General features: G+C 37.0%; 2 protein-coding genes across 2 annotated transcripts in view; one reads left to right on the forward strand and one right to left on the reverse strand.

The window, feature by feature from the left end:
• Positions 1 to 27027, forward strand: part of LOC145670651 (dynein axonemal heavy chain 1-like) — a gene marked incomplete at its 3' end in the record, with an annotated part of 1762390 nt that overhangs the window by 498491 nt on the left and 1236872 nt on the right.
• LOC145669481 (thyrotropin-releasing hormone receptor-like) overlaps positions 1 to 27027 on the reverse strand; it is a 181077-nt gene that overhangs the window by 14525 nt on the left and 139525 nt on the right. Inside the window, exon 2 of the mRNA XM_081737656.1 lies at positions 16781 to 16886. Coding sequence (XP_081593782.1) covers positions 16781 to 16886 — 106 coding nt within the window. The remainder of the gene's footprint in view (positions 1 to 16780; positions 16887 to 27027) is intronic.

The following is a 27027-nucleotide window of genomic DNA, read 5'->3' on the forward strand; positions in this document are numbered from 1 at the left end:
TTCCCTCCATAAATCCCTCCCATCAACTTTGGACCATTCTGAAGTAGCCCCGGATAAAAGCATAAAATCCAAATGTATTTCTAAAAATACTATAGGAGTTAGAAAATGTGTATACCTAGTTTTGTATTGATAGATGGAATAGATATGGGTAAAGCTTGTGTAACAATACACATTTTTCTCTCACATCTATTCCTCTATCATTACAAAACTTGGTATACACATTTTCTAACCCCTATAGTATTTTTAGAAATACATTTGAATTGTATGCTTTTACCCGGGGCCAGGGATTGAGTGGAATTCAGCCAAGGATATCTTGTAACATAGCGATTCAGTCCCGAATTTTTAAAGGTTAATTTCTCCGAAAGAAACAAAAACTCAAAGAGCCAACTATAACGCGCATGCGCGACAGGAAGATATAAAGTGATTCTATATTTTTTGCTCCTGTTTGGTCTCCCAATTCACAATTTTCCCGCGGCATTAGGACTTGGAAAAAGAATTTTGCATTCTTTCGGCCCGCCTTACTGCTTATGTCAATGGTAAAGATGCCCATTGCTCAATACGTTTTAATTTCACTTTTGTTTTTAACAATTTGAAGATCTATAATGTAATAAAAGTATTATTAAACTTATTCCTCCGTTGTGTCAGGTCCACTTTTACTATTGGCATAAGCGATATCTTAAACTGTCTAAGTTCAATATTTTTTCTCTTGGCTCCATATAAGCATAAGTATAAATCTACTTATATTGGATTTATTCTTCCATAAATAAATCTATCTTAAGAGTCTTCATCCCGGCGAAATTAAAATACCGCTAATTTTACAGTAATTATGTGATGTCTTTAAATAGATAAAAGATAATTGAAATGTGGAACAAGAGCGCCCTAGAAAATATTATTTTGAGGGAGGTATCGTTATCACAAGTCACCTAGTGGGTTTCGATTTTCAGCCGTTTAGAAACGCGAAAATAAATGCCGATTTTCAAAATGACTCGAAATCGAAAGCAGATACGTGAGTCGCGATAACGGTATCTCATGTAAAATGATATTGTCTAGGGCGCTCTTGTTCCATATTTCGATTATATTTTATCTATTTGAAGATATCACATAATTACTGTAAAATTAGCTGTATTTTAATTTCGCCGGGATGAGGCCTCTTTAAGTATAAATCTACTTCCACTTCTACTAGCTTCCTGAAGTTAGTATCAAAAAGAGCAATTAGAATTTTATACACGTGTGGGCACACGTTACTAGCAACATGATCGTTACTCCTTTGTTGCGAAATCTACTCTGCACTGTCGCAACAGACTCTCATTTAGGAAATTTCAAGACACTAAAAGATTGCTAGTCATCAGTGAATGCCATGATCCGTAACAACTGCCCTCTCGAGGTAAAACTCTCAAATTAAGCTTCGGTTTTCATTACACGTAAAAGCTTGGAGAGTTTCTGTGTGTGCTGATAGCTTCATTTCTGCTCTGTCGCAGTTTGTTATCGTGCTAGTGAGATCTGAAACCTTAGTAAATTATGAAAAATCCTGTATTCCTTTTGTGTTAATAAACAAATATAATATTCTCTAGTAGATATGTGTCTCGTTATGACACTCATTCTTGGATAGATGAAATGAATATAGAATAGTGTATTTTATTGTTCACAGAGTGGAAGAAAGTAATGAGTCTGTAGCTTCAGTTTCTGTTTTTAAATGTGTGGTATTACCACTTCTACAGTTACATTTTGATTTAACTTCCCACATTATCAATACATTTCTCCAAATAGACAAGATGTGTCGTCCTTAAATGTCACGTCGGCGTTCAAACAGCTTAATTCTAATTACGTTTCATTCCTGGTGGCTAGTTTTTGATTATGTTAAAGTAAAGAATGTCCACTTCTCTTCGTGCACAAGGACTGTTTCTTTTCACCAAAGAATCGATCATCGAGTAGTGCTTTTATTGCTGTAACAAGACTTGGTACACCAAAAATTTGAAATATTGACATATTTGACAAACTGGTAGCTATGTTGATTATATTAAAATCGCACGCACCAGCTGCATTTTATAATCAGTATTTACTGATGGAGTAAACTTTGTGGTCTGTCAAAACAAATATAATGCATATTTATTAAATTTTTTGTACTTAAAATAGCATTAAAATCTTTTTCTTTTTATAGTATTGATCGACCTGTAGCAAACACTGTTTTTAGAAACAGATTTCAATGTTCTTTCACACCCACAAGAAAATTATATTGAAAAGGATTTAAGTTAGGATGATATGGAGGATGCTTAAGTTAGTTGCACAATAATTTAGTTACATTTCCAGCAGAATTAACTTCATTCAGGAAGATTGGTGTACTCTCTTAGACTTCTGAGCTGAATTATTGAATCTTTTAACCAATCCTTGTCAGTAGTCGTTAGTTAAGAAAAGTCAGAGTGGTGTATACGTGTAATTTTATCTTGATATTAATTAAAACCTTATTTTGAACTGAATCTACTTTGACTTTATTCGATCGTTGGTCTTATTTCGAGATAATCCGCGTGTTTTTCACGAGCATGGTTCTGACATAGATTTCCGGTACTTCTTTTGTGTTGCAGAAAAGATCGCACTCTCTTTTAACAGTGATCATACTACATGGCCTCGCTAATGAAAATGTGCCTTAAACTTAAATAAATAAATTAATTGAGATGAAATTTTAGACCTTCATCAGCGAATTATCTAACTCCTGTTCAATACATACCTCATCATAAATATACTGATACTTCCTAATAGAAACACTTTCTGAATTAACACACTGTTTACATGTTAATTCAGAAAAAGAAAACCATTTTATGTGAAAAGAACGAATTATAAATAATAATAATAATAATAATAATAATAATAATAATAATAATAATAATAATAATAATAATAATAATAATAATAATAATAATAATAATAATATAGGGTAGGTTCTACCGTGCTTCTAAACTATCAGTGGAATACGCTTAATTTATCAGGCATGTGCATACATTCAATATATAATTTAATTTATGAAAATTGCTATACCAAGATGATTGACAGGGATGAATTCAAAGGATTTATAGGGCAGTTAACTGTACGTCCGAACTATTTCAATTTCAACTAAATGGCATATGTGTTGGTTTATCAACACAACCAGGTTGGTGCGTGGAATTGTTCCTGCTAGAGGATGGATTACACAGTATACAGACGGTGAAACGTGGAGACGCGAAGAGGGAAAACGTAAGATTTATTACTTCGCTCGCGGGAAGACAGCTGCTAATATATACCTCAAAATTGGTGTTCGTAAAGGGAACTGAACAACTACAGTGTGAAATTCATGAGCAGAAGAAAACAGCAAGGAGCGATGATCGAGCAGTGGTTCAGCCGATGCAACCACATCACGGAAAGACTATAATCTTGCCCAAATGGACGTGACAGATAGCACAACTTCGTATGCAATGGTGACTCGACAGCAGAACACGGTAATCGGTGTGTACTAGTTTACATGAACTATTCCGCGTCGTCTGCTGAAAGTCCGAGTAGTAGCATGCATGTTCTGCTGCAAGGCATTCTACAGTGATAGTCACTGGAGTTAGACACTATCCTGGGTTATACTCTGAAAGCGTACATTATCGAGTGTATGGATAAATATGGCTGTGTAATGTTGAGTGGTATTGGCTGCTACACATTAAGAGCATTCACATCCTGAACGCTACGTTAAGGAGTATCTGCAGGTCAATGTAATACCCTTCATTCAGACAAGTCAGTCCGCAATGTTTCTTCAGGATAACGGCCAGCCACGTGTATTCCAAAATGTGCAAGTCTTCTTTAAGGAACGCCAGATACTATTTTATTATTAGAAGAAAATTCCGACAAAAATGTCAGAAACAAACACCTGTAGGTTCAAGTATCAAGAGATGGTACGATAAGTTCCTAGCTATCGGAAGTGCCTCGTAGCGGAAGGCCAACAACCAGTGTTGATGTGATTCAGACCGTGCAGGAAAGCGTGTTGCGAAGTCCAAATAAATCGTTGAAACGCAGATCCTTGGTGCTGCGAGTGCCACTGACAAAGCTACACAATATCGTTCGTAAGAAAATGATACAGAAGTTTACAAGCAAAAACCGAAAGATGATCATGACCTCCGAAGAAACGATACGTGATGTGATTGGGAGTATTACGGATGAAGCACGTCGAAATGCCATTCTTGGATTTCCGCAAAGACTTCAGCAATGTTTGGACGTAAATGGCGCTCAGCTGGAGGTTTGGTGTTGAAAAAATGCTTGGAAACAAACTTTCAGACTTTCTTACAAGTCCACCAAAAGTTTTGTACAAATACAATAAATGGTTAACAAAGTTACAGCTTTTTACTTTTTTGCAGGACTTTTGGAAGACTCTGTATGTTATATAATTATTCTTCTTTTAGCCTTTTCTTCACCCCTGTTTTAATTTTTTAGTTTTTTTTAGTTTTGACATTTTATTTTCTTGAATTTATTTCAGCGACATTTTTTTAAGACATTTCATTTGGAATGTTCAATTGCAGTATGTGTCGGTCATTGGGTATATTCTGATGGAAACATATTGCCTCGCAGCGGAAATTCATTAGACCGCAACAAATCAATTAATCAATCAATTACATCAGTCGATATTCTACTACCATCATTTGTCCCAAGAGTATTTTCATTAAACTAGTTCCACGGAAGAGCAAATCTCAGTTTACTTTGCTACGGGGAACGACAACTTCAATAAGAATAACCAAAACCTAAATGTAGACAAACTTGAGGGTCTCTAAAGAAACTGCTGTTAACATTATACAAACGTGTGTGCCTATCGAGTGAATACTTTCGGGAAACCGATGAGAAGTTTCCTTTAAGAATGTTGAGTTAGGAATGTTAGTGTGCGCATATTTTGTAGCCACTGATATTCTCTGCGTGGGTCGATTTTGACTCAAAGACGCGACAAAAATCTGTTGCAGCTTCTAGGCCTCATGCGTTTTCTAAGTTATTTCTATATCATATATATATATATATGGTGACACAAAACACGGGAATTTTTTAAGAATCCAATAAAACAAAGAGTGATGCAAGAAAAAAAAAACATTTTACTCATAGTAATAGAAACCTCAAAATTTGCCATTTATGAAACATTCATGGAATTTATCATTTCTTAAAAATAACATCCTTTATATGCCGTCCTCATGAACCTCATCTGACATCCACAACTTGCTTAGAAATTCATCGTCATTGTTATTTTTGTTTGTTATCATTTGTTGACAGAATCGCTTTCCTTCAGTTGTCACACTATCTGCAGCTTGCATAGCTGAAATTTCATCTAAATGAAGAGTTCTGCGAACACTTTCCTGGGACATTTCATCAGCAGCTTGCCTACGAATTGAACGCCGTGGACTGCATAAGATAGACTCGCGTACAACATTAACGAACCATTGTTACTAAAATGGCAGTGTTTACTTGCTCAAGATCACTATTCCGCAGTGCTACCATCTGCTCACGGCTGCCAATACGCATTTCAAAAATTGCTTTTATTCTCTCTCTCTCTCTCTCTCTCTCTCTCTCTCTCTCTCTCTATCTATCTATCTATCTATCTATCTATCTATCTATCTATCTATCTATCTATCTATCTATCTATCTATCTATATCTATCTATCTATCTATATCTATCTATCTATCTATCTATCTATATATATATATATATATATATATATATATATATATATATATATATATATATATATATATATATAGATAGATAGATAGATAGATAGATAGATAGATAGATAGATAGAGAGAGAGAGAGAGAGAGAGAGAGAGAGAGAGAATAACAGCAATTTTTGAAATGCGTATTGGCAGCCGTGACCAGACGATAGCACTGCTGGATAGTGATCTTGAGATACAGATATAGATAGATACGGAACTAGCTATAATAAGGAAAGAAGCATATAGAATTCTGCTTCTTATTATACTCACAAGGTAACATCTTATATTGATAGTAGCATTGCACAATCGATAGAAGAGTGAAAAAAGTGAGGAATCTAAAGTTTTACGAGGAATCTGAGTTAAAATAATCACAATGGCATTTACACAACAGTGTAGTAAGCAAACAGTGTACCCATAGACATGCTCAATAACATCATATGTAAAGCAGTGTTGCCAACGAAGCACAAAATGAAGTTTCGTTAAATGACCCGGAACACAAATTATAACATCTAGGAAATCTAATAATGAGTAGAACCATAACTGTGAAGTCTTGATGTAAAGCGTTGCCAACGTTTGCGGACCACTTGGTCATCCAAGCACATGGATCATTTCAGCGTATGTGCTGTGTTTTGGTACTATTCTAATATTTTTATTTAGCAAAAATGCTTCGACACTGTGCTTCGTCCGTTATTTTTGCACTTCAGTGATTACATTCTTGCTTGTGGTCTCATATTTTGGTTTCAACTAGTTCGAATTGTGTATTGTATGTACTCTTCTACATCAGAGATTCATATAGGAATTCATATGGGCCTATCTTCAAACGTTAGCAACACTGTACATCACGCCTTCACAGGTGTGGTTCTACTCCTAATTAGATTTGTTAGATGTTATAATTTGTGTTCTGTGCCATTTAATAAATTCTTCATTTTGTGCTCAGTTAGCAACATTGCATTACGTATGATGTTATGGAGCATGTCTGTGGATAAAATCTTTGCTTACTGTAGTGTTGTGTAAATGTGATTTTGGTTACTTTAATCATTTTGAAGTTCTTTCTGTGTCAGTGTATCTTTTACATTGTTATCTTCACATGATTCTAGATTCTTCTTTCCTCTGTATCTCTGTGTTTCTGGGCGTCGCCCGTAAAACTTTGGGTTTCCCACTTTTCTTCACTCCTCTATCGATTGCTATCAATATTATAACTATCAACATAAGAAGTTCCCTTGTCAGTCTTCCGGAGTAGTCTACAGTTATGCAGTGGTAGTGTCATCATATCTAGTGCAACGAGTCTCTTGTTCGGCCGCAGGCCTAATAAGATTATGGTGGACAACATCAGGCCTCTGGACTTTCTCGACGTTCTTCGGACTCTTTCTACATTGTCATTCCACCAATTCATTTGTAATCATTGTCTCTCACTAGTCTGCTTATTCCCAAAGGATAATAAGAAAATTGATAGTAGTACATTATTTGTTATTATTCGTATTCAAATTTCCACAACATGAGACATTTTCATGCACCACAGTTTTCAGTTAACCTGTTCGTCTTCACGGATGAATTTTCTGTTATTAATACCACCCTTTAATTGTAGCGTCTTTCACCGCCCTTTCCCTATGCCAACGAAATAGCAACTCTCAGCTAAAATCGGAGAAACACTTTGTTTTTTTTAAACAATGGAGAGCTAATTGAATCCACACAGATGCTTTAGGAAAAGTGGAAATTTGCAAACAAATGCCATGTATTCTGTGAGCGTAGAGTTATGTGGAGGAAAAACGGTGTTACTCGTATAGCAGTTTTTATCCTTTTATTCGTCGACGGAACTAATGTTTGCTAAAATGGAGGTATAATTCTCTACAAGCGAGACAAGTCTAAAGCGCTTGTGTAGTATATAGGGACATATAAACATTAAAGTTTAGTTGAATTATATTCTGGTCGTAAACGTTCATTTTTGTTTTCTCTCTCTCTCTCTCTGTCTCTATTGCCATTTTGAAAGTTACAACTACTCTCTAACTACTGCAATAGAACGTAACTGCAGAATGCGAGTATTATGTGTTGAAAAATAAAACGTTCTACATACACCAGCCATCACATGACTCATTCCCAAAGGCCCTTGTTTATTCTGCTATTTTCGAAAACAAATACCGCCTAGAATCTAGTTTCATGCACAATATGATATTGAATATTGCAGATCAGAGACTGATTTGCCACAAATGCTGACAAAAAAACTATGCGGTTGCATGATCCTGTAATCCAGCTCTATTCAAGTAGATATAGTGGAGTGGGGTTCTGAATATATTGTAAGGGTTTAACTACTCGTGGCATTATGGTTTACACCGTGTAACTGTACCAGATTCAGCTTCTGTCCTGTTTCAATGTCCACGTTCGTTGTACTCGTACGCCTTGTCCTTCATATAACATCTGTTGCACGTAAGAACGTAATTCAAAACAAACCAAAAAGCTTAAAAATAATTTTATCAGGCGTTACATCAGCTCATTTGAAACATGGTGTTAGCGCAGAATTTTGCTCATATCATGGACCGAAAGGAAAAACAATGAAGACGTACTAAAGGAAGCTACTGAAGGACGACAGATCATGAAAGTAATAGGAAAAAGAAGAAACAGCATGCTTGGCCATCTTATTCTTTACTCCGATTGGATCACCGTGCTGATAGAGGGAAAACCAAGAAGAGAAACATCAAGGATAGAATACCTAGATGCAGTTAAGAAGAAAAGACCTTACCAAAGTATAAAGCAACTCTCCCAAAGGAAAAAAAAGTTTTAAAATTTCCATGCTGCCCACCAACCTATAGTTGAGGTGAACAAGAAGAAAACATTAGCTGAGCATTATTTGGCCCTTCCAACAAGTCTGGTGCCTATGACTAGCACGCACCTCTTTCGTGCAGGAGGTCCCTGGTTCCATTGAGATAGGCTTGAATTTCGAACGCATTATGGTGTTTTGCACTTCAGCCTCGAAACAAACAAACAAAAAAAAAAAAAAAAAAAAAAAAAAAAAAAACAAAAGAGACGTTGAACTCTTCAATTCAAACAACCAACTTATCCGTATTATTTATCTGCATAAAACTTGATTCATTAATTTGTATTTGCGTCCGCTATCAGTAACGAAAGTGCAAATGACGAAATTCACAATTTTGTAGCTAAGACCATAAGGCGTTTGATGCTCTCGCACCGGGATTGAACGTCATTATCAGAGGGAATATACCATTGCTGGCACATCACTTGCTGCAACTGAGAAGCTTCCATGCCCTCGATCTGCCGTTAACCTCTTCTTCTTCAAGTGTGATTTCTCTGTTTTGATATCGTCCAATATTTATAGTCTCCTTCGCCCTCTCCCTCTCTTTCCTACCATCATACTCTTTAGCATGTTTCTCACGATACAATTCCTTCTTAACCAATGTCCAACCAGCTTCTATTCCTCTTCTTAATAATATCTAAAATTATTATTTCTCCCCCATCATTTCTAACACCTCATTCGTTTTCTGCTCGACTCACCTAAGTCGCTCCATTCTTCTCCACGGGATTGAACCTTGGATTTTGTAAATCAATAACACACACACATACATACACACTAGCCACCAGGATAGAAAGAATATCAAGATTTATTGCAGTTTGTCGTATATTTTCTTCACCTAAGGTGTATAGTAAGGCCGTAATTACTGCTTAAAAGAGAGACGAGAAAAGGTACTCGGAATTTTCTTGAGGTTTCCCTTAGATCAAATTCGATATCGTGTGCAGAGAAATTACGCATGTTAGCTGCTGGTCCACAAAGACATAACTATTTGTTTTGATTTATATTCGATTCATTTACATTTGTAACGGACTATTTTGGCACATGGTCCTTACAGTATTTGTATGCTTTAATGTAAATTTGATTTTGTCAATTCCTGAATTAGCTACTTATCTGAAAGTTTGAAATAGTTTGTTTATTTGATCGATTTTGTCGTTGTTTCAAAGATTATTTATATCTAGATGTTCAATTTATTAGTAAATATGCAGATTCGGAACAATGAACTATATAATAAAAAATCCAATTTTGTAATTAAATATATTTCAAAATATGTAACAAAATAATTATAAATTTTATCATTGTAACCCTTTGGAAATCCAATCTACAATTTTGTTATTTTAATGAAAGCTGAACTCTTCATGAAGAAATTTATGTAAAGAAGAAAAAGAAAAAATTGTAGTTACAGAATTTACTGACATGGAGTTTTAAAAATGTCATGATAATCAGTTTTGAAGGTTAATTAAGTTTTATTTACTGCTGAACGTGTATATTGTTCTAAATACAGGGATTATACTAGTTGTTAGTATCCCATATTTAATATTATATATAAATATATAATTTAAACCACGTATCTCTGTTTTTCGATTGAATAGATATGTTTGTTTGTGAAGCTAATAATAATACTATGTACGAGTAAGTTGTTGATATCCCTGACCAAATCTCCTAACACCTAATGATGTCCCAGTCTTCTTTCGTGCTATAGATGAAATTTAGTTACCAGTTATGTCGTTGGTTATAGTCAGCATAAATATATACAGATGATCGTTGTGATATCCAGATTTGATCATTTTAGTTACTTCTATTTCCTTAGGATGACATGGTGAATGAGTACTGTATATTTAAATAGCTACTGACTACGTATTATCGTCAGGTGTATAAAATAATGTCACGGTGAATGTGTAAAAGGATTGAGTATAGCCCGCTCCCCCCAGTGATTTTTAACGAATCATAGTGATTCTAACGATTCATATTAGTTCATAATGAATCGGAATTGCATATTATAAAGATTTAAGATGTAAATCTTGTGGTAAGGAGGTTTTAGTATAAGTAGTAGTATTAGTAGTAGTAGCAATAGTAGTAGTAGTAGTGGTGGTGGTGGTAGTTAGTAGCAATACTACTAGTAGTAGTAGTGGTGGTAGTTAGTAGCAATACTAGTAGTAGTAGTAGTAGGAACGGGTTAGAAGCCCCGCAGGGGTTGGTTGGGTTCTGTTCTCGATATAAGTAGTAGTAATAGTAGTAGCAGTAGTAATAGTAGTAGTGTTAGTGGTAGTAGTAGTAGTAGCAGCAGTAGTAGTAGTAATAGTAATAGTAGTAGTAGTAGTAGTAGTAGTAGTAGTAGTAGCAGTAGTAGTAGTAGTAGTGACTCTTCCAGTTCCGGTGACAAAGAACTGGGGGGAGCGGGCTATACACAAGCCGTGTAAAATAGAGGCAATGCTGCAATATGTCGATATTGGTGCTGAAGAGTCCGCGTATGATTACAGCGTATTGTTCTCTTCATAGTATTCATGTCTGTGGCCCATGGTTAAGAAGCCTGATCGACATTAGGTAGCATAAAATACGGTATAGCATAAAATACGGTATCTTCTATTTATTTATCCTTGTATTGAATTATCTTCTTCTTCTTATATTGATCATCTCATGGCTGACATTCCAATTAGACATATGGGTTTTATACACTACAAAGTTCACAGTACTTCTGCAGAGCAACGGACCACGACCAGGGAACTTGGCAGCGTATTTAGTGATATCCGGGCCAAAACAAAATATTTATCTATTTGTGACCGTCTCGTGTTGGTTTGGTGATGTCCAGAGGAATAACCCAACAAAATGAATGGGCGGTTACACATTTAACAACTTCTGACACCGAGCGTATATCAGGCAGAATATATTGTTAGAAGTGGAACTAAAACCTGTGACGAACATCTTGGCATTTCAGCTAAACGAATAAAACGCAAGCTCTGAAGCGACGTTGCCGAGTGAGAAAGGGGTGTGGCTATGGCTTGGCTAAGCAGACGAACTACAGCGCGATCTGGTGGCAGGGATAGACTGAAGTGAATGTGTACAAAATGAACGTGACAATACCGCAGGCCTCTCATTTGCTAGCAGCATTTAAAGGGAATTTGGAGCGCCGCCTTCAAATGCCAAGAATGTTTGTCACGCCGTTTAATACACAATAAAATAAAATCTTTTAGTTTGATTTCTCAGTGGTAGTGTCTGAGGAAGCCAAAATGTTCAATTAGTTGGCGAAACTGTCAAACAGTTATTAAACTACACGTTGCTTTGTTCACTGATTTATTTTCTAGTTTAAGTTAATTATCGTGTTTCTTATGGTTATTTAACTTACAAACAGGGGTGTCATTTAGAGGGGCAATCCCCCCACGAATTTGAGAAATCCATGTAATTACTTTAATCGATTGTCTACTAATATACTAGTACCAAACATGGATGTATTATGTCGGTAGTTCTCTTACCCCCTCAAACAAAGTCTGAAATGACGCTCCTGCTTACAAATATCATGAATATTGGAATAAAGCAATGTTAAATAACATAACAACTCAAATTATAAGATAATCAAGAAATAAGCGGCTCGCGGAACCATATTGGTATATGTCACAGTCTTTAACCGCGTACCCACCACGTTCTATTTGAATGCCCAGAACAGAAATTAAAATTTTCGAGTTAACTAAACTAACTCACTCTATTTCCTGTGGAACTCGGAAATTCAATGCCGCGTTTACTAAGCTCTCCATTGAATTCTGTCCTTAAGCAACTGGATCCAGTTTCTATTTTGTATTACTATTTCTGAAATCCATTTTAATATTGTCCTCCCGTATGCGCCAAGGTCTTCCCAATGGTCGTTGTTAGCTAAATAACCTGTCCACCTAAGCCTCCTAAACTTGATGACCCTAACAAAGTTTGGTAAACCGTATAAATTATGTAGTTCCTCGTTATGAAGTTTCCGCCATTCCCCATTCTCGTTCCTCTTCGGACCGAATATTCATCTCAGGATCTTGTTCTCAAATACTTTCAGTCTATATTCTTACCTCAGAGTAAGCGACCATGTTTCGCAACCGTACAGAACAACAGGCATGATTTTCGCAAGATTATATATTTCAAGCTTCAAATTCCTCGACAGAATTCGCGACGACAAGAAATTTTGAACTGAATAATAACACGAATTTCCTGCTTTTAGTCGACATTTCTTTTTTTTTAGTGAATATGTGTTTCGTCTGTGAATATTGATCCTAGATATTTGAAAGTATCCACTTTATCAAAAGTATTATTCGATATTTTAACGCATTCATAATTTGCCGTATTACGATCCCGACGCACTTCCATGTATTTAGTTCTCTCTGCATTTACTTCTAAACCCATGTCCCTGCAAGCGTTTAATAGGCTCTCTGAATTTCTTTCTATTGTTCTCCTTTCATCCCCTATTAAATTTACATCACCAGCATACGTCCTAACCTGGTGAACACCATTCAACTCTAGGCCCTGGTTGCCATCTTTGAATTTCCGTATAGCGTATTCCAGAACGAAGTTGAATAATAATTGCGACAACGCATCTCCTTGTTTCAGGGCATTCTCGACGTGAAAGCTTATGGACAAAAATTTTCCTACCCGGACTTTACTTTGGGATAAATTTAGCTTTAATTAATATAATTAGCTTTTTCGGTATTGCAAATTCTGTAAGAATGTTGTACAATGTTTCTCTCCTAACCAAGTCGTAAATCTTTCTAAAATCAATAAATAGTTGATGTACCGAATTATTGAATTCCCACTTCTTTTCGAGTACAGTATTTATCGAATGGTAAATATTTGGTCTATAGTTGATAGATTTCGTCTAAATCCACAATTTAAGTTTTCGAGTTATTGACATTATGAGCTATATCTCATCAAGCATACCATATATTGTAAGAATGGACATCTTGGTGAGAGTATCAGTTTCACCCCAGTAAGTATTGCATCATGGTTTTCGTACAGCATGGGGCAAGGGATTAGCGTGCGCCCATTTGAGCTAGGAGATCCGGCTTCGATTCCTTGAGGAGATGATGTACTTCAGCTCCCACTTTAAGCTGTAGATCAACGTCTCAGATAATCAAGTTCTTTTCATCATATTTAAATAATCGAAAACAAACTGTTATCTACAAGGAATATAAATCATCTGATTATATTGCATATTCTGGAATTCCCCAGGGCTCTAATCTAGGTCCTTTATTGTTCCTTTTATTCATTAACGATCTCCCTGATCATATATTATTAAGTAACAAATTGCTTTTTGCTGATGACCTCAAAATATATGGTAGGATAAAGACCATCCATGACTGTCTCGATTTACAACGTGACATGGAAAATATTGCTAATTGGTGTTCTCTTAACAAACTTAATGGAAACATAAACAAATGTAACATTTTATCGTTTACCAGAAACAAAAGTCAAATAGAGTTTGATTAATCAATGAATCAGATCTTACTAAATAAATTAAATTCAGTCAAAGATCTTGGAGTTATATTTGATAGGAAACTGACATTTAATAACCATATAGAGAACATAGTTATCGAATATTTCAAGATGTTAGGGTTCATAATTAGAATTGGAAAGGAATTTAACAATAGTACTGCACTAACAAAAATGTGTTATGCCTATGTGCGATCAAAACTGGAATATGCTGCTGTGATTTGGAACCCATCACAACAGCAATACAGACACCAACTGGAAAAGGTCCAATCTAAATTTATCAAATACTTGACGTACAAGACAACTAGAATCTATCCATATTATGAAAATTATCTAACATTAATAGACAACTTCTGTATCCCTACACTTGAACAAAGGCGAAATGTGACAGATTTGATTTTTCTCCATAAAATAGTACAAAACGAATTTAATTGTACGGATCTCATATCAACATTAAATTTTCATGTCCCGACACTTAAAACTCGTGCTAATAACTCTGGTATGTTTTATTGCAAAAAAGCAAGGACCAACGTATTATTGAAATCACCAATTTGGGGAATGTGTTCTACTTATAACAAAATATATATCAAACACAAAGAAATTGACATCTGCAATATGAACTCTATGTTTAAGAAAACTATTGTAAATGTATTATGTAATACACCAACACTATAATTGGGCTTATGCCTGTTGTGTTGATGGCAAATAAATAAATAAATAAATAAATAATCTCGTTGCCGAAAAGGACGCTAAACCGAAGTCAAATAAAATATGTCCGAACAGTATTAATATTTAGGTTCACGAACTAATTCATTTTCGTCCATTTTCTCAAGAATTACGCATGAGTTTTTACGTTGACTCATTTAACTTTGTTCAGCGCCGTAACTTCTATCTTTTAGTATGTCTATAGTTTGGATAAAATGTTTTCATTAAACGATAATTCAAAATAATAATGTGGGATGTTTTGTCTATAAAGCAGAGATTATCAAATGTATAATTCCGTTAGCAGATTTCCTTCGCAACAACCTAGAGACAGCTAACCACACACTATTTCATTTCAGACTGTTCACTACTCTTCACTGGATTGACGTAATTCCTGAAACCCAATTCAATCAGTACACACGAGATATGGTCAAAAAATACTGTGAATAATTTTATCAGAAACATAGAAATAGGCATACATGGAATTTGGTTTAATTTCCTTCAAAGTACTATCCTTGGCTAGCATTGCACTGATCCCAACATTGAATCGATGACTGGAAACATTTCTGGAAGGATTATTTCGGAAGGGCGTTCAGGTGCTTTGTCTTGGCCTTCTCAATACCAAGAACGTGTCGAAACGTTTTCCCTTTGAGCATGGTTTTAATTTTTTTTGGAAAGAACCAAAAGTCATGGTGATATATCTGGAGAGCACTGTGAATGTGGACAAACAGGAATATTTTTTCGGCCAAAAACTCAGTGATCAAAAACAAGGTTTAGCACGGCGCGTTTTTGTGATGAAGAAGAAACTATTTGCCCATTTAATTGGCGGTTATAATGTTTTTCATGGAACCATGCGACATGTTTTGTTCTTGTAAAAGCTCTTGAATAGTCATTCACCTGTTGAAACAAATCGCTTGTGCCACTTCTCTCCACGTTTTCATGTGTTTTTAACGTCGAAGCACATCTCGATCGTAGCTCGTTTTCAACTGATTCCTTGCCGCTTTTGAGTCCCTCATACCACTTATAAACAGTCTGCAATGCCACTGCTTCATCGCCATACACTGATTTTGATATTTCGTGACACTCTTTATACGTCTTTCGAAGCCAATTAACGTGTCACAACTCGTTCAAACTCGACACTGACTGTACACTGTAAAAACTAAAACACCATTTAAACACTTTTAGTACAGATGTTTTTGGGGAGAAAATTGAAGAAATAGTGTTCACAAGTTGTGCTTCGCATGTTCAAAAGCATTACTTCTAGTATGACATATTTAAAACACTTCTTCTCGGCAAACAGTTCGAAAATATCGTGACGACATAATTTTGTACATACATCTGGAATATACTTGGACAACACAGTATCTACAAGGGGTGAACATGTGTCATCTAGAATTGTTCAAAGAGTGTTGATAATGTGTACAGGTCCTACTGTGTCTAAAATGGTTTCTTTTTTTCAATGTACCAAAGGTTTAGGCTACCGGGCATACTAGTTGAAATGGATACAAGATCGGTAGATGGCACTGTGCAACTACAGTCACCAAACTTTCTGATTACACCTTGTATTTAACGTTAAACTCACTACAATAAATAAGTCTAGGTTTAAACATGATTTAGACACTATTTAGGAATTACTTCTGTACATTATTTAACATGTCCGAAAGTGTTCTAAAGTGTTGTACCAGTGAGCAGAGGATATCTAGAGTACATTGAACGGTGGTTAATGGGAACGTCGTGAAGAATGTTGAAAGTGTACGTGCACTTTTGGTGTGCTCAATCTGCATATAGGCACAGAAAAGGCTTTTAAACAGTGTTAGAACATTTTAGGCATTTACAGATAATAAATTGAGCTTGCATTTTCAACATCTTATGGCAGTTATCCAATAGACATATTTTGTTCAATGGTAAATAGGACATTTTTGGGCATTGTTAACCACTTCGACCACTAATTTACTTTTCGGAGTTTATTCTCAACTAGTGTGATAGGTTCGAAGCTTTCCCACTGGCAATCGAGGTCGGAAACGGCAGCACCAAACGTTTGCGTGTAAGCCGTTAAATAAGTTTAACCGAGTACATTTTTAGTTCAATAAATAAATAATAATAAAACTGACAAGTAATACTTACAGATGCACCTGTTGGGTGTTTCTGAAGGATTGTTTCTCATCTGACTGGAGTTAGATTTGGAGGAATGTAACGACTGCTGAGAGTATCTTCTTCTCGTACTTGTTGTCTGAAAACAAAAACAACTTCCATTAATATCAAACATATTTAAAAACTGCAATTTAAGTTCTACAAATTAAAAGTACTGAGTGTTTCAATGTTGTAGTTAGTGTTACTGTTAGGATTATGCACTATCTGAAGCCAGAATGAACTAACTACATTTTCATGCTGTAGGAAATTATCCTTTATGTAAACGGTAACAACTTGAAACGAGCTGCTGCCATTGGGACCTGTGCTGTTGTGCCAGTTCCTTATAGCCTAATGTTTGATGCGAAATACTTGTAGCTCAAATGATTTCATGATGCACAGGGTCTATATCTAGGCAATATCGGCATGGATAGTCTTAAGTGCGTCAGGTGTGAGGGATCAGGTCTATCGGCGAGCACAAATCCGGGGAAGAGAGAAGCAAAGAAGCGCCCTGGGACCTGTATCATAGGTACCATACCGGCATTTACCTGCTGTGAATGAAGAAAACGAAGGGAAAACTCACTCAGAATAGATGACCTGGAAAAAGTGTAACACCTTTTTGACCAAGTATCCGCACCGGGAATCAAACCCGGAAGCGCTCGCAACTGAGGCGAGAGCGTTAGTGAGGTTTCATGCATAAACTCAAATTGACGTAAATGTAGTGTGTTCACCCTGGTTTCAGACAGCTCAACTAATCAGAAGAGTTCTAAAGCGACAGAAAGTAAAGTAGTTATTTCGTATCCACTTAAAATTGTAAAAGAAATTATAGTAATTGCACTTGATGATACCGTATTAATTATTTCAAATGTCTGAAACTAGAGTGAATTAAGTATTTTGCCAATTTCTGTGCTTAAGCGTCTTTTGAGTAACAACATCTACATCGAGCCTTTGAGTATTCTATATCAAACCTTATGTTATACGAAACTAACGCAAGGGTTATGTGAAACCCACGTCCTAGTGGCAGCTGTTCGTGCCAAGTCGTCACTGTTTTCGAGACTAATTTGTCACAGCAGGAAAATATAATTAATTCGTTCTGGATTCAGATGGCTCATGTATCATGATTATAATTATGTAAGTTAGTATTTAATATATACTCTTGATTCTTAACAATGTATTTATTTATTTAATTTTTGCCTCTAAAAATAAAGAGATAAATAAAGAACGTGCTCCAGCAGAATACAGGTTATGAACTATTATTGGCAGCGAAAGAGAGACATTTTAAGGCAAAAAATTGTCTCTCCCGATATCTCGAAAAGTATGCATGTGAATTTATCCTGAGGCGTGTCATTTAATCAGCTGGATATTAGGGATACTGTGGCTCATTGGTAGAGTGCTTACCTTTGGTGTCTGGGGACCCTGGTTTGATTCCCACAAACCAGGGACTCCACTAAGCAAGCCTGTGCTGGACAACACTGTGTACGCAGATTTTCTCGGGATATTGCCGTTTACTCCCTATTTTTCTTTCCACCAATTATTCCAGCATCATTCCTTTTTCCATAATCATCCGTTTTCGTTAGTATACAGGGCATTATCGTGGGACGTAAAACTGATTTTTTTTCAAAATATACCCAAATAGTTAAAGAAAATCTGATATTTTAAAATTAATAAAAATTTTGAGCTATATTCAATAGGCAGACTACATAGTGTCGTGTTGTTAGTGTTGGAATGAAAAGCTTGATTAGTAAAAAGGAAATGAAATCTTTCAGTTAAACGCAGAGATGGTCATTTTTACTAACCTTCCCTCACCCTCACCCTCAATTGACGCCCCTCACCCTCCCTCACACTCACCCTCCATTGACGCCCTAACACTCACCCTCTATTGACGCCCTCACACTCACCTACCCTCACACACACCCTCAATTACTTTATCGCCCTCACCCTCCAAAACCCTCACCCTCAACTACTAAAATGAGGGTGAGGGCGGCCCCCATGAGGGCAAAATCAGGGAGGAAGACCATCTCTGGTTTAACGTCTCACGATTCTGACTGTTAGGCTAAGGGAGACGATGACTAAAGCAAATGAATGATGATGGAAGAGTTGGTGGAATGAGAAAGTGGAAAAAAAGGAAGTACCCCGAGAAAACTTACGAGCACGATGTTGTCCACCACAAACTTACTTGCCCGAGGCTCGAACCAGGGACTCCACACACCAAAGCTAAACGGTCTACCACTAATCCACCGTACACTCCAATGAAAGCTCAATTGGTTTGAGGATCAGTTTCATCTTAGGTGGCGTGGTTATCACACAGCATCAATGTTTGAGTTTGCAAGAAAGTTCGTTTTTCTTGAGTTTCTCTATAACTCTACGGATGAGAATTTACATTCATGCATAGCATTACGTTCGGCTCATTTACATTTATTGATCGCCTTTGGACAAAAACGCTTCTTAGACTCTTTAAGTTCTTAAGGGAAGATATCCGTGCGTGACTAAAAGACGACAACAAACCAGAAATAATTACACATTCTGAGAAATCGTTTTAACAGAAATAACATCTCCTAATGCATTCGGGCTATTTTTAACACTTTGAGGGCTAATTATGTGTGCATACAAAGTGGCCGATCTTCTGCAAAAGGTGTGCTTCCAACCTAAATGTACTTTAAGTGTTTTCTTCTATATTTCTATGGAGTTAGCAAGGTTCAATTACTCCTTCGTAGTTCATACAGGGTCCGGCAAAAGTACCTTCCGTATTTGGAGATGACGCTGTGTGAGTTGTGGTGGGGATACAGCGGCAGGGTTATCGTTTGATAGCGGTATGTGTGCCAATTTCAGTAGTCGCAATTACCAGGCATTGTGAGCATCGTACGTTTATTGTGTAGAAGTGTATTCGTATACTGTAGATCAACAGGTTCTGCGCTGTAAAAAACAAAAATCGCCTGCTTAAGAGTCTTCATCCCGGCGAAATTAAAATACCGCTAACTTTACAGTAATTATGTGATATCTTCAAATAGATAAAAGATAATTGAAATATGGAACAAGAGCGCCCTAGACAATATTATTTTGCGTGAGGTACCGTTATCACAAGTCACCTAGCGGCTTTCCGTTTTCAGCTGTTTAGAAACGCGAAAATAAATGCTGATTTTCAAAACGGCTCGAAATCAAAAGCAGATAAGTGAGTCGTGATAACGGTTTCTCATGTAAAATAATATTGTCTAGGGCGCTCTTGTTCCACATTTCGATTATCTTTTATCTATTTGAAGATATCACATAATTACTGTGAAATTAGCGGTATTTTAATTTCGCCGGGATGAAGACTCTTAAATGCTTAACATTTTGAAGACTGCTGGATAGACCTCTCACATGCCCCTCATTTTCCGGCTTTGTTAGGGTCCGAATTCAGTCAGACGAGATTTTCTCAGTGCGGAACGTGCTGCTCCAAAGTCTGATACTTAAACAGTTCTTTTTTTCTATCGGAAGAGAATCATGTCTGCCAAGTCCAAACTGAACGCGAAATACACGCTCAGTAGTGATCACAGAACCACCATTACAAATATACTCCCCCATAACAAACACACAGTGCTCGCCGCGCCATGCTATTGCCACTACTGAAAATGTCATTATACTGCTATTGATCGATATCCTCTTCGTTCCCGTATACCCACCACAATGCACACAACGCCCTCTCCAAATACAAGAGGTCTTTGTGCAGAGCCTGTAGTTTTATCATTATATCAGCACAAATGATCGTTATTGTTCTGTTAGCGTCGTTATCTGAAAGAGAAATGGGAAACTTATTATGAGTGCAACCATTCCAAATTATTTTGTAAAGAACCATGTTTACAGGCCCCTTTCAGATTATGCGGCATTTTCCGCGTGCCGCATCTGGCAAGACTCCGTGATTATTTGATTTACCATTAGTATATATGAGGCTTTTCAGATTATCAGCCCACGGCGTTTCGCCACGTGTGGCCGCCGTAAAAATTACGCTGTGTGTTGATTACTATTGTCCCTTATGGTTCTATGCAGACTAAACGGCTTGCGTCTGGCAAAATTCTACAGTTTAAGCTTGTATTATTAATACTTTGGAGAATATGATTTAAATCCCGTTTTTTTAAAATTAAATTTGATATTGTGTTACTTGGCATATATATTTTCAAAACTAAGTTACAATTGAATACAAATGTGTAAATATAAACATCAAACATTTTCGGGACGTAGAATTTCTAACTATACGTCCGAGGCTGTCGGTGATATGTCATGTCTTAAGGTTGCTTTAAAGAGACAAGTTTTGCCGATAGATATCACTACATTCTTCGTATCTCTCTCATGTATTTTTTACCTTTCACAAAAATTCACGATTTTTCTTACAAATTTCAAACAAGAGACTTCAAATTTTTAGAGAAGGAACTTCATAACTATCGAAGGCAACAACCCGTGCCGATTTTTTATTTAGAATTTTCTTCATTGTTGAAATGGCTATTCAAACCTTTAATAATATAACTATTTCAACAATGAACAAAATTCTATAATTAAAAATCGGCACAGATTGTTGTCTTCAATAGATTATGAAGTTTCTTCTGTAAAAATTTGAAGTCTCTAGGTCGAAATTTTGAAAATATATGTGTCATCAATATTGAAAAAATATTTGTTCCAAAGGCCAGCACTCAAAATATGAAGAATCACACTGAGTAAAATCCACTATCCGGACAGCGGTATATTGTACAAATATGCAGAATCCTCTTGCTTACTACAGAAATCGGCACAGAGCATACGTTATCCGTATGTTACAAAGGCACTGCCCTTAGATGTTACATCATGCCGTTGCAGGATGTTTGATATCTAACAGTCTTCCTTGTATTACATACATCAGGGATGCAAATAAGCAACACAATTTTACTCACCAAAGAAAAAAGCTACTAGCCCACATACCACAATAGAAATCATTTACTTACCTTCGGTTTGGTATCAAATACTCGCCCGCACCGATGAACCACTAGTGGGCTAGTGCTTATTTGCATCCCTGACATACATATATGAATGTTACCTTCGTCAACTATACATTATGTACGTCCATTTGTATGTGAGATCCTGACCACCTATATTGTTTCAAACAGAATGTACGTACAGTATAGATGGAACATTTATACAGCAGTATTATAAAACATGCGTTTTTAGTTATACGTTTCCTGTACGTTAAGTCCAAAAACTACTGGATTTACAAATTTAACATACCATTTTACGTACGCCACATGCGATTTTATCTCAGTGCATACATAGCTCTTGCACCAGAATCTTGTTCTTCCATTGGACAATGGGATGTCAGACGTACTTTAAAAAATTGGGCTCATTTCTTAAATTTCCTCTGACAATTGTACATTATTGATTGCTTTGCCTCCACGTGCTTTTTGATTTAGATATACAATACCAGCACAAGTGTCCGTTTTTCCACAAGATAAATTCTGAGAAACGTGAAGCAGAGGAAAAGCTCCATACTGAAAGGCATTTGGGCATTCTGCTTTACAAACTATATAGTTGATTGTTTTCAGATGGAGAGTTTGTTCTAAAAGTACCATGACTGGCTCTGGCGCAGAGGGTTAGAAAAGTTTTGGTACGTAAATGTAGTGAGTTGTTTTAGCAACAGATTGCAACCAACCGCAGTTCGCTTCAAGCAGTAGAAGTGAGAAGGTCGAGAATCTAGTAAACCTCAGTGCAAGTTACGTGTCACGAGAAAAATGTACACGTTCGATCAAGTTCCAGTCTGGATCAAATTTTGTGTGGCAGTCGGAAAACCCTTGACAGAGACTTACGACACGGTGGAGACAGACTTCAAGAATGAGTACTACAAAGAACAAATGTTTTTACTTATTATACTGTAATACCATCAAACGAGGTAGAGTGGATGAAAAAGTTTAAGATCGACACAACTGTCATTTTGTTTCACTATTTGCAAGAGGTTGAACAGAAAAAAGCTTATCTCTCCTGAAACGGTAGTGATCACACCTTATTGCGCCCAAGTTCTGTCAAGACTCCAAAATCGCATCGTTTCCTTCAAGATCTTCGAAATTAAAATACAGTGAGTCACACTGTGTCGACAAAGAGGAACTTTTTGACCATCAGCCATCACTACCACACCTTCTTTAGAGGCAAAACCTCATTCTCTAAGGCTTCTTTTCGCACGCACGTGTAATCTATTACCATTTCCGGTTTGATCATTAGCGGAGAAAGTATCCAGCAATTAGTTAATCTTAAATATAATAAATATAGCTTTAGAACACTAAAGGTTTCGAGCGAGAATTAAGAGATAAAAAAGTTAATGAAGATTAGTAAAGGTTTCCTGTGAAGTATCATAGCTTTTGCATAGGGAGTGATGGGCAGGGAGAAATGAAAATTGTTGGTGGTCAAAGGAATGGAAGGGAACTTCCCTTGTTGAGCAGCTAAAAGAAATTGAAATTTCAATTTTCACATTTCTGTACATTGTGATCATCTTCCCTTCTTCCGGTCAAATCAAATCCATTCACGTGGTATATAATTTCACAGCGCCGTAACTTAGATTTTTTCTGAGAGGGGTGCAAGCATTAATATGCGCATTTGGACTCTAAAGAAGAAGTTTTTCCAATTCTTAGGCCCATCTTTCCATTTTTCTCTTACTCTTTATAGGCCCCGCAGAGCCTATGGGCCCTACCGCACGGCAAGGTCTGCGGGGCCGTTAGTACGCCTCTGGGCCCATTCCATACATGACAAAATAATTAAGGGGACAATATTGACAAATCTCAAAGCCATACGAATAAATATTATTTCTAGGGCCCCTAATAGTAGACACATTTTACTGAAATGGGCTCACGACTCATTTTTTAAATTTACCTTTTGTGTGCTGTTTTGTTTATGTAATGTAGTAAACCTGTTTGATGCTTCATTTATAATTTTGTGTTCGTATCGTATATGAAGTAAGAAAATTTTGGCTTAAAATGAATCCCCCTCGAACCGCGGGGAGCTTACCTGGGGGGCATTTGGTCCCTGCTTCCACAAATTATGGCCCTGACTGTCACACTGCTATGTTTTTATTGTTTTATATCCGTGAGTTATGTAATTACAGGAGTTTGCCCAGAGGACAACATATCAAAGTATATATATATTGCAAGTTACTAACGCAAATAACTTGCAGTGTGGTCCCGCGTAGCGTCCCACATAGCACACTACGTCCCTGGGATGTCCCATTTTGAACCCAATGATCCCATTCGGTTCCCGAAATTATCGGGACAATGAGAAGACATCCCATGGACGTCCTGCATGGGACGTCCTCAAGGATTCCCTTGTAGGATGTCCACGGGACGTCCCAGATGGGACAGGAGGTCCGAGGGAAAACAAATAGACATCCCTTCGTGGTCCCGTTGAATATCCCGTATCCTGGGATATTAGCGGACATCTGGATCTCCCGCGGATATCCTGTGGATGTCCTCGGAGAACAATCGGATATCCCGGGATGTCCCGTCGTCCGTTGCGGGCTCAGTCTCGGACATCCCGTGGACGTACTTGTGCTATGTGGGGTAGTCCCTAACGCTCTCGTCTTCGGCGAAAACGGTCCCGTATTCGATCCCCTGTGGGGCCACTCGGTCGAAAAAGTGTAAAAGGTTTTTCAGGGCAGCCATCCTGAAGGAGGTTTTCCTTATTCCACCAAGCAAATGCTTGGATTGTACCTAAAATACAGGTCCCAGGCTGCTTCCTTCCTTCCCTTTCCCCGGATAGTGTACTCGCCTAGGTACGTCATTCCTCATACTTGACGGGCTAAATTACCATACATGCCGAAACTCTAGAAATATAAATCCTAAATCCTAGTAAATATCTTCTGTGCCGTGTGTCTCCCAAGATAAACGTGTGAGTTGTACTTCGCTCAACAGGCTTACGTAAGTTAAATAAAACTCATGTGGTAGTTAATGTGTTAAAATTCCACTAGAAATCCTATGTTTACTTTTCTCTAAACATAAACCAAGAATGAGCAAAATTAATGAAGGTTCCTTTAGCAAAAACAATCTAAAAATAGAAAGTTCATCGAGTGACTTTGCTCAAGGGTGTTTTTTTAAACACTTCCTTTAATAGTGCTGATGGTTGAAAGGAATTTTCCAGGGACGTAGAAGCTTAAAAAGAAAACAAATCAACGAAGGAAAAGACGAGAAAGGTCACAGCGCTTCTGCAATTGGGAAACATTCGGAAATTAACTGCGTGCGACACCTCTTCCTGCTATTACGATCCGTTGATCATTAAACGTGACTCTAAGCTTTTCGTTCCTAATTTAAAGCGTATCAACCCGTTCCAGCGTACGGTCTCCGTTCAAGCTACGAAAGTAAAACAAATGGTTAAACGATAAGTCAAACATAGACTACAAGCTACCTAGTTTGGAGTACTTCATGAAATTAATTTTCCCATTTATTTATTAATTTATTTTGACAGTACAAATAAACTACAATGCATTTACTATCAACTAGCTATTAACCAATCTCGGGTAATAAAGAAATTCGTCAATATGAAATGAAATGAACTAAAATCTTTCACACTGAGAAAAATCCGTTATCCAGATCAGGGCCGTGCCGTGGAAAATCAGCGTCCGGTGCAAGAATATACGACGGCGCCCCCATACATACATTCCAAACAATTTTTCGTATCTTTTTCCCTTTTTTCTCCCGAATTTTTCGCCCCTCTTACTTCGGCGCCCGGGGCCATCACCCCCACAGCACGGCCCTGATCCGGACAATGGCATATTGTACAAATACACGGAATTCATATGTTTACTTCGGAAATCTGAATGGAACATACGTTATCCACATCCTAAATACGTACTTTTTCCAGCTTATATGTTACATCATCCCACTGCAGTATGTCTGGCATCTAACAGTGTTCCGTACATTACATACGTACACGTAAGTTAAATACGTCAGCTATATGTTATATACGGCCATCTTTATGTGAGACATTGATCTATATACAGTTCTTTCTTTCATACGGAAAGTATATAGCTGGAACACTTATATGGAAAGTATCATAGTGTGCGCGGTGGCTCAGTGGTAGAGCGTTCGCTTCTTGTGCATGGATCCTTGGTTCGATGCCAGCTCGCTCCAAGTGAACTTTGTGTTGTACAAACACCGTGTGCATAGGTTTCCTTGTAGTTCTCCCGTTTCCTCCCACTATTCATTCAATCATTTCATTCATTTCTTTTCATCACCGTCTTCTTTAGCTTAGCCGGCATAATCGTTGGAGGTAAAACTACGGGATACTACGGAGAAAAAGATACGGGAAGTATTATAAAACATACGTTTTCCGTTATGCGTTTCCTACTTGATGTTACATAGAGTCATACGTTAAATCATACGTCATACATGATTTACCATGTAATCTACGTATTTACGTACACCACATACTTTTTTCTCTATGTAGGGATATGCCCCACGATTATAGCATGTTGGATAAAGGAGACGGTGATGATGAGAATGAATAAAATTGCGGAAACAAGAAAGCAGAACGGAACGAGTAAATCTCGAGAAAACCCACACACATGGTGTTTGTCCCACCACGAAACCTCTTGGCGCGAGCTGGGATAGAAAGGACAGGTGATTGCTCTATCACTGAGTCACAGCGGCCTTTTTCATCAATATTGTTAGTGTACAACGGGAAGCATGATACACACACACTAACCAGGGAACGATATTTGTGAGTGAAAATCCTCATGCGTCGTTTAGGAAAAAATCAAGGAGAAACAGATTGTAAATCTAACAAGTATCAGTGTTATATGTACACCATGTGAAAAAGTTTGGTTTCTATGACGTGACATTTCTACAAATAATATTAAAATCGTAAATTCTTCATTTCTATCTCTCGCGGTTTTAGTAGAGTTATTAAAGTGGAGATGAGGTATGTTCTTCAGCTGTGTAATTGATTGCTGAAAAACATGTTTTTCGATACCTACTACCGTTTTTAGTCTACAGTATGATTATGAACGTTAAAACAGGAAATATTTAATTTATACAACTTTCGGTTTGAATGGAGTGTTAGGAGACAATATGATTCCTATTCTTAGAACAGAAAATCGATTCTAAGGAAACGCTTCCCGCCATCTCTTACAGTTATTGTTCTATGCACATCAATACTGAAACTGGAATTTTAATAAATTTCTACCACTTCTTGCTTTAGTAGAATGTTAAAGAAGAAGATCAACTGCATTCTTGAGACGCTTAATCTATTGCAGAAAACTGGTTCTA

This window comes from Thermobia domestica, chromosome 14 (genome assembly GCF_964235325.1).
Source record: "Thermobia domestica chromosome 14, izTheDome1.hap1.1, whole genome shotgun sequence".
Classification (NCBI taxonomy): domain Eukaryota; kingdom Metazoa; phylum Arthropoda; class Insecta; order Zygentoma; family Lepismatidae; genus Thermobia; species Thermobia domestica.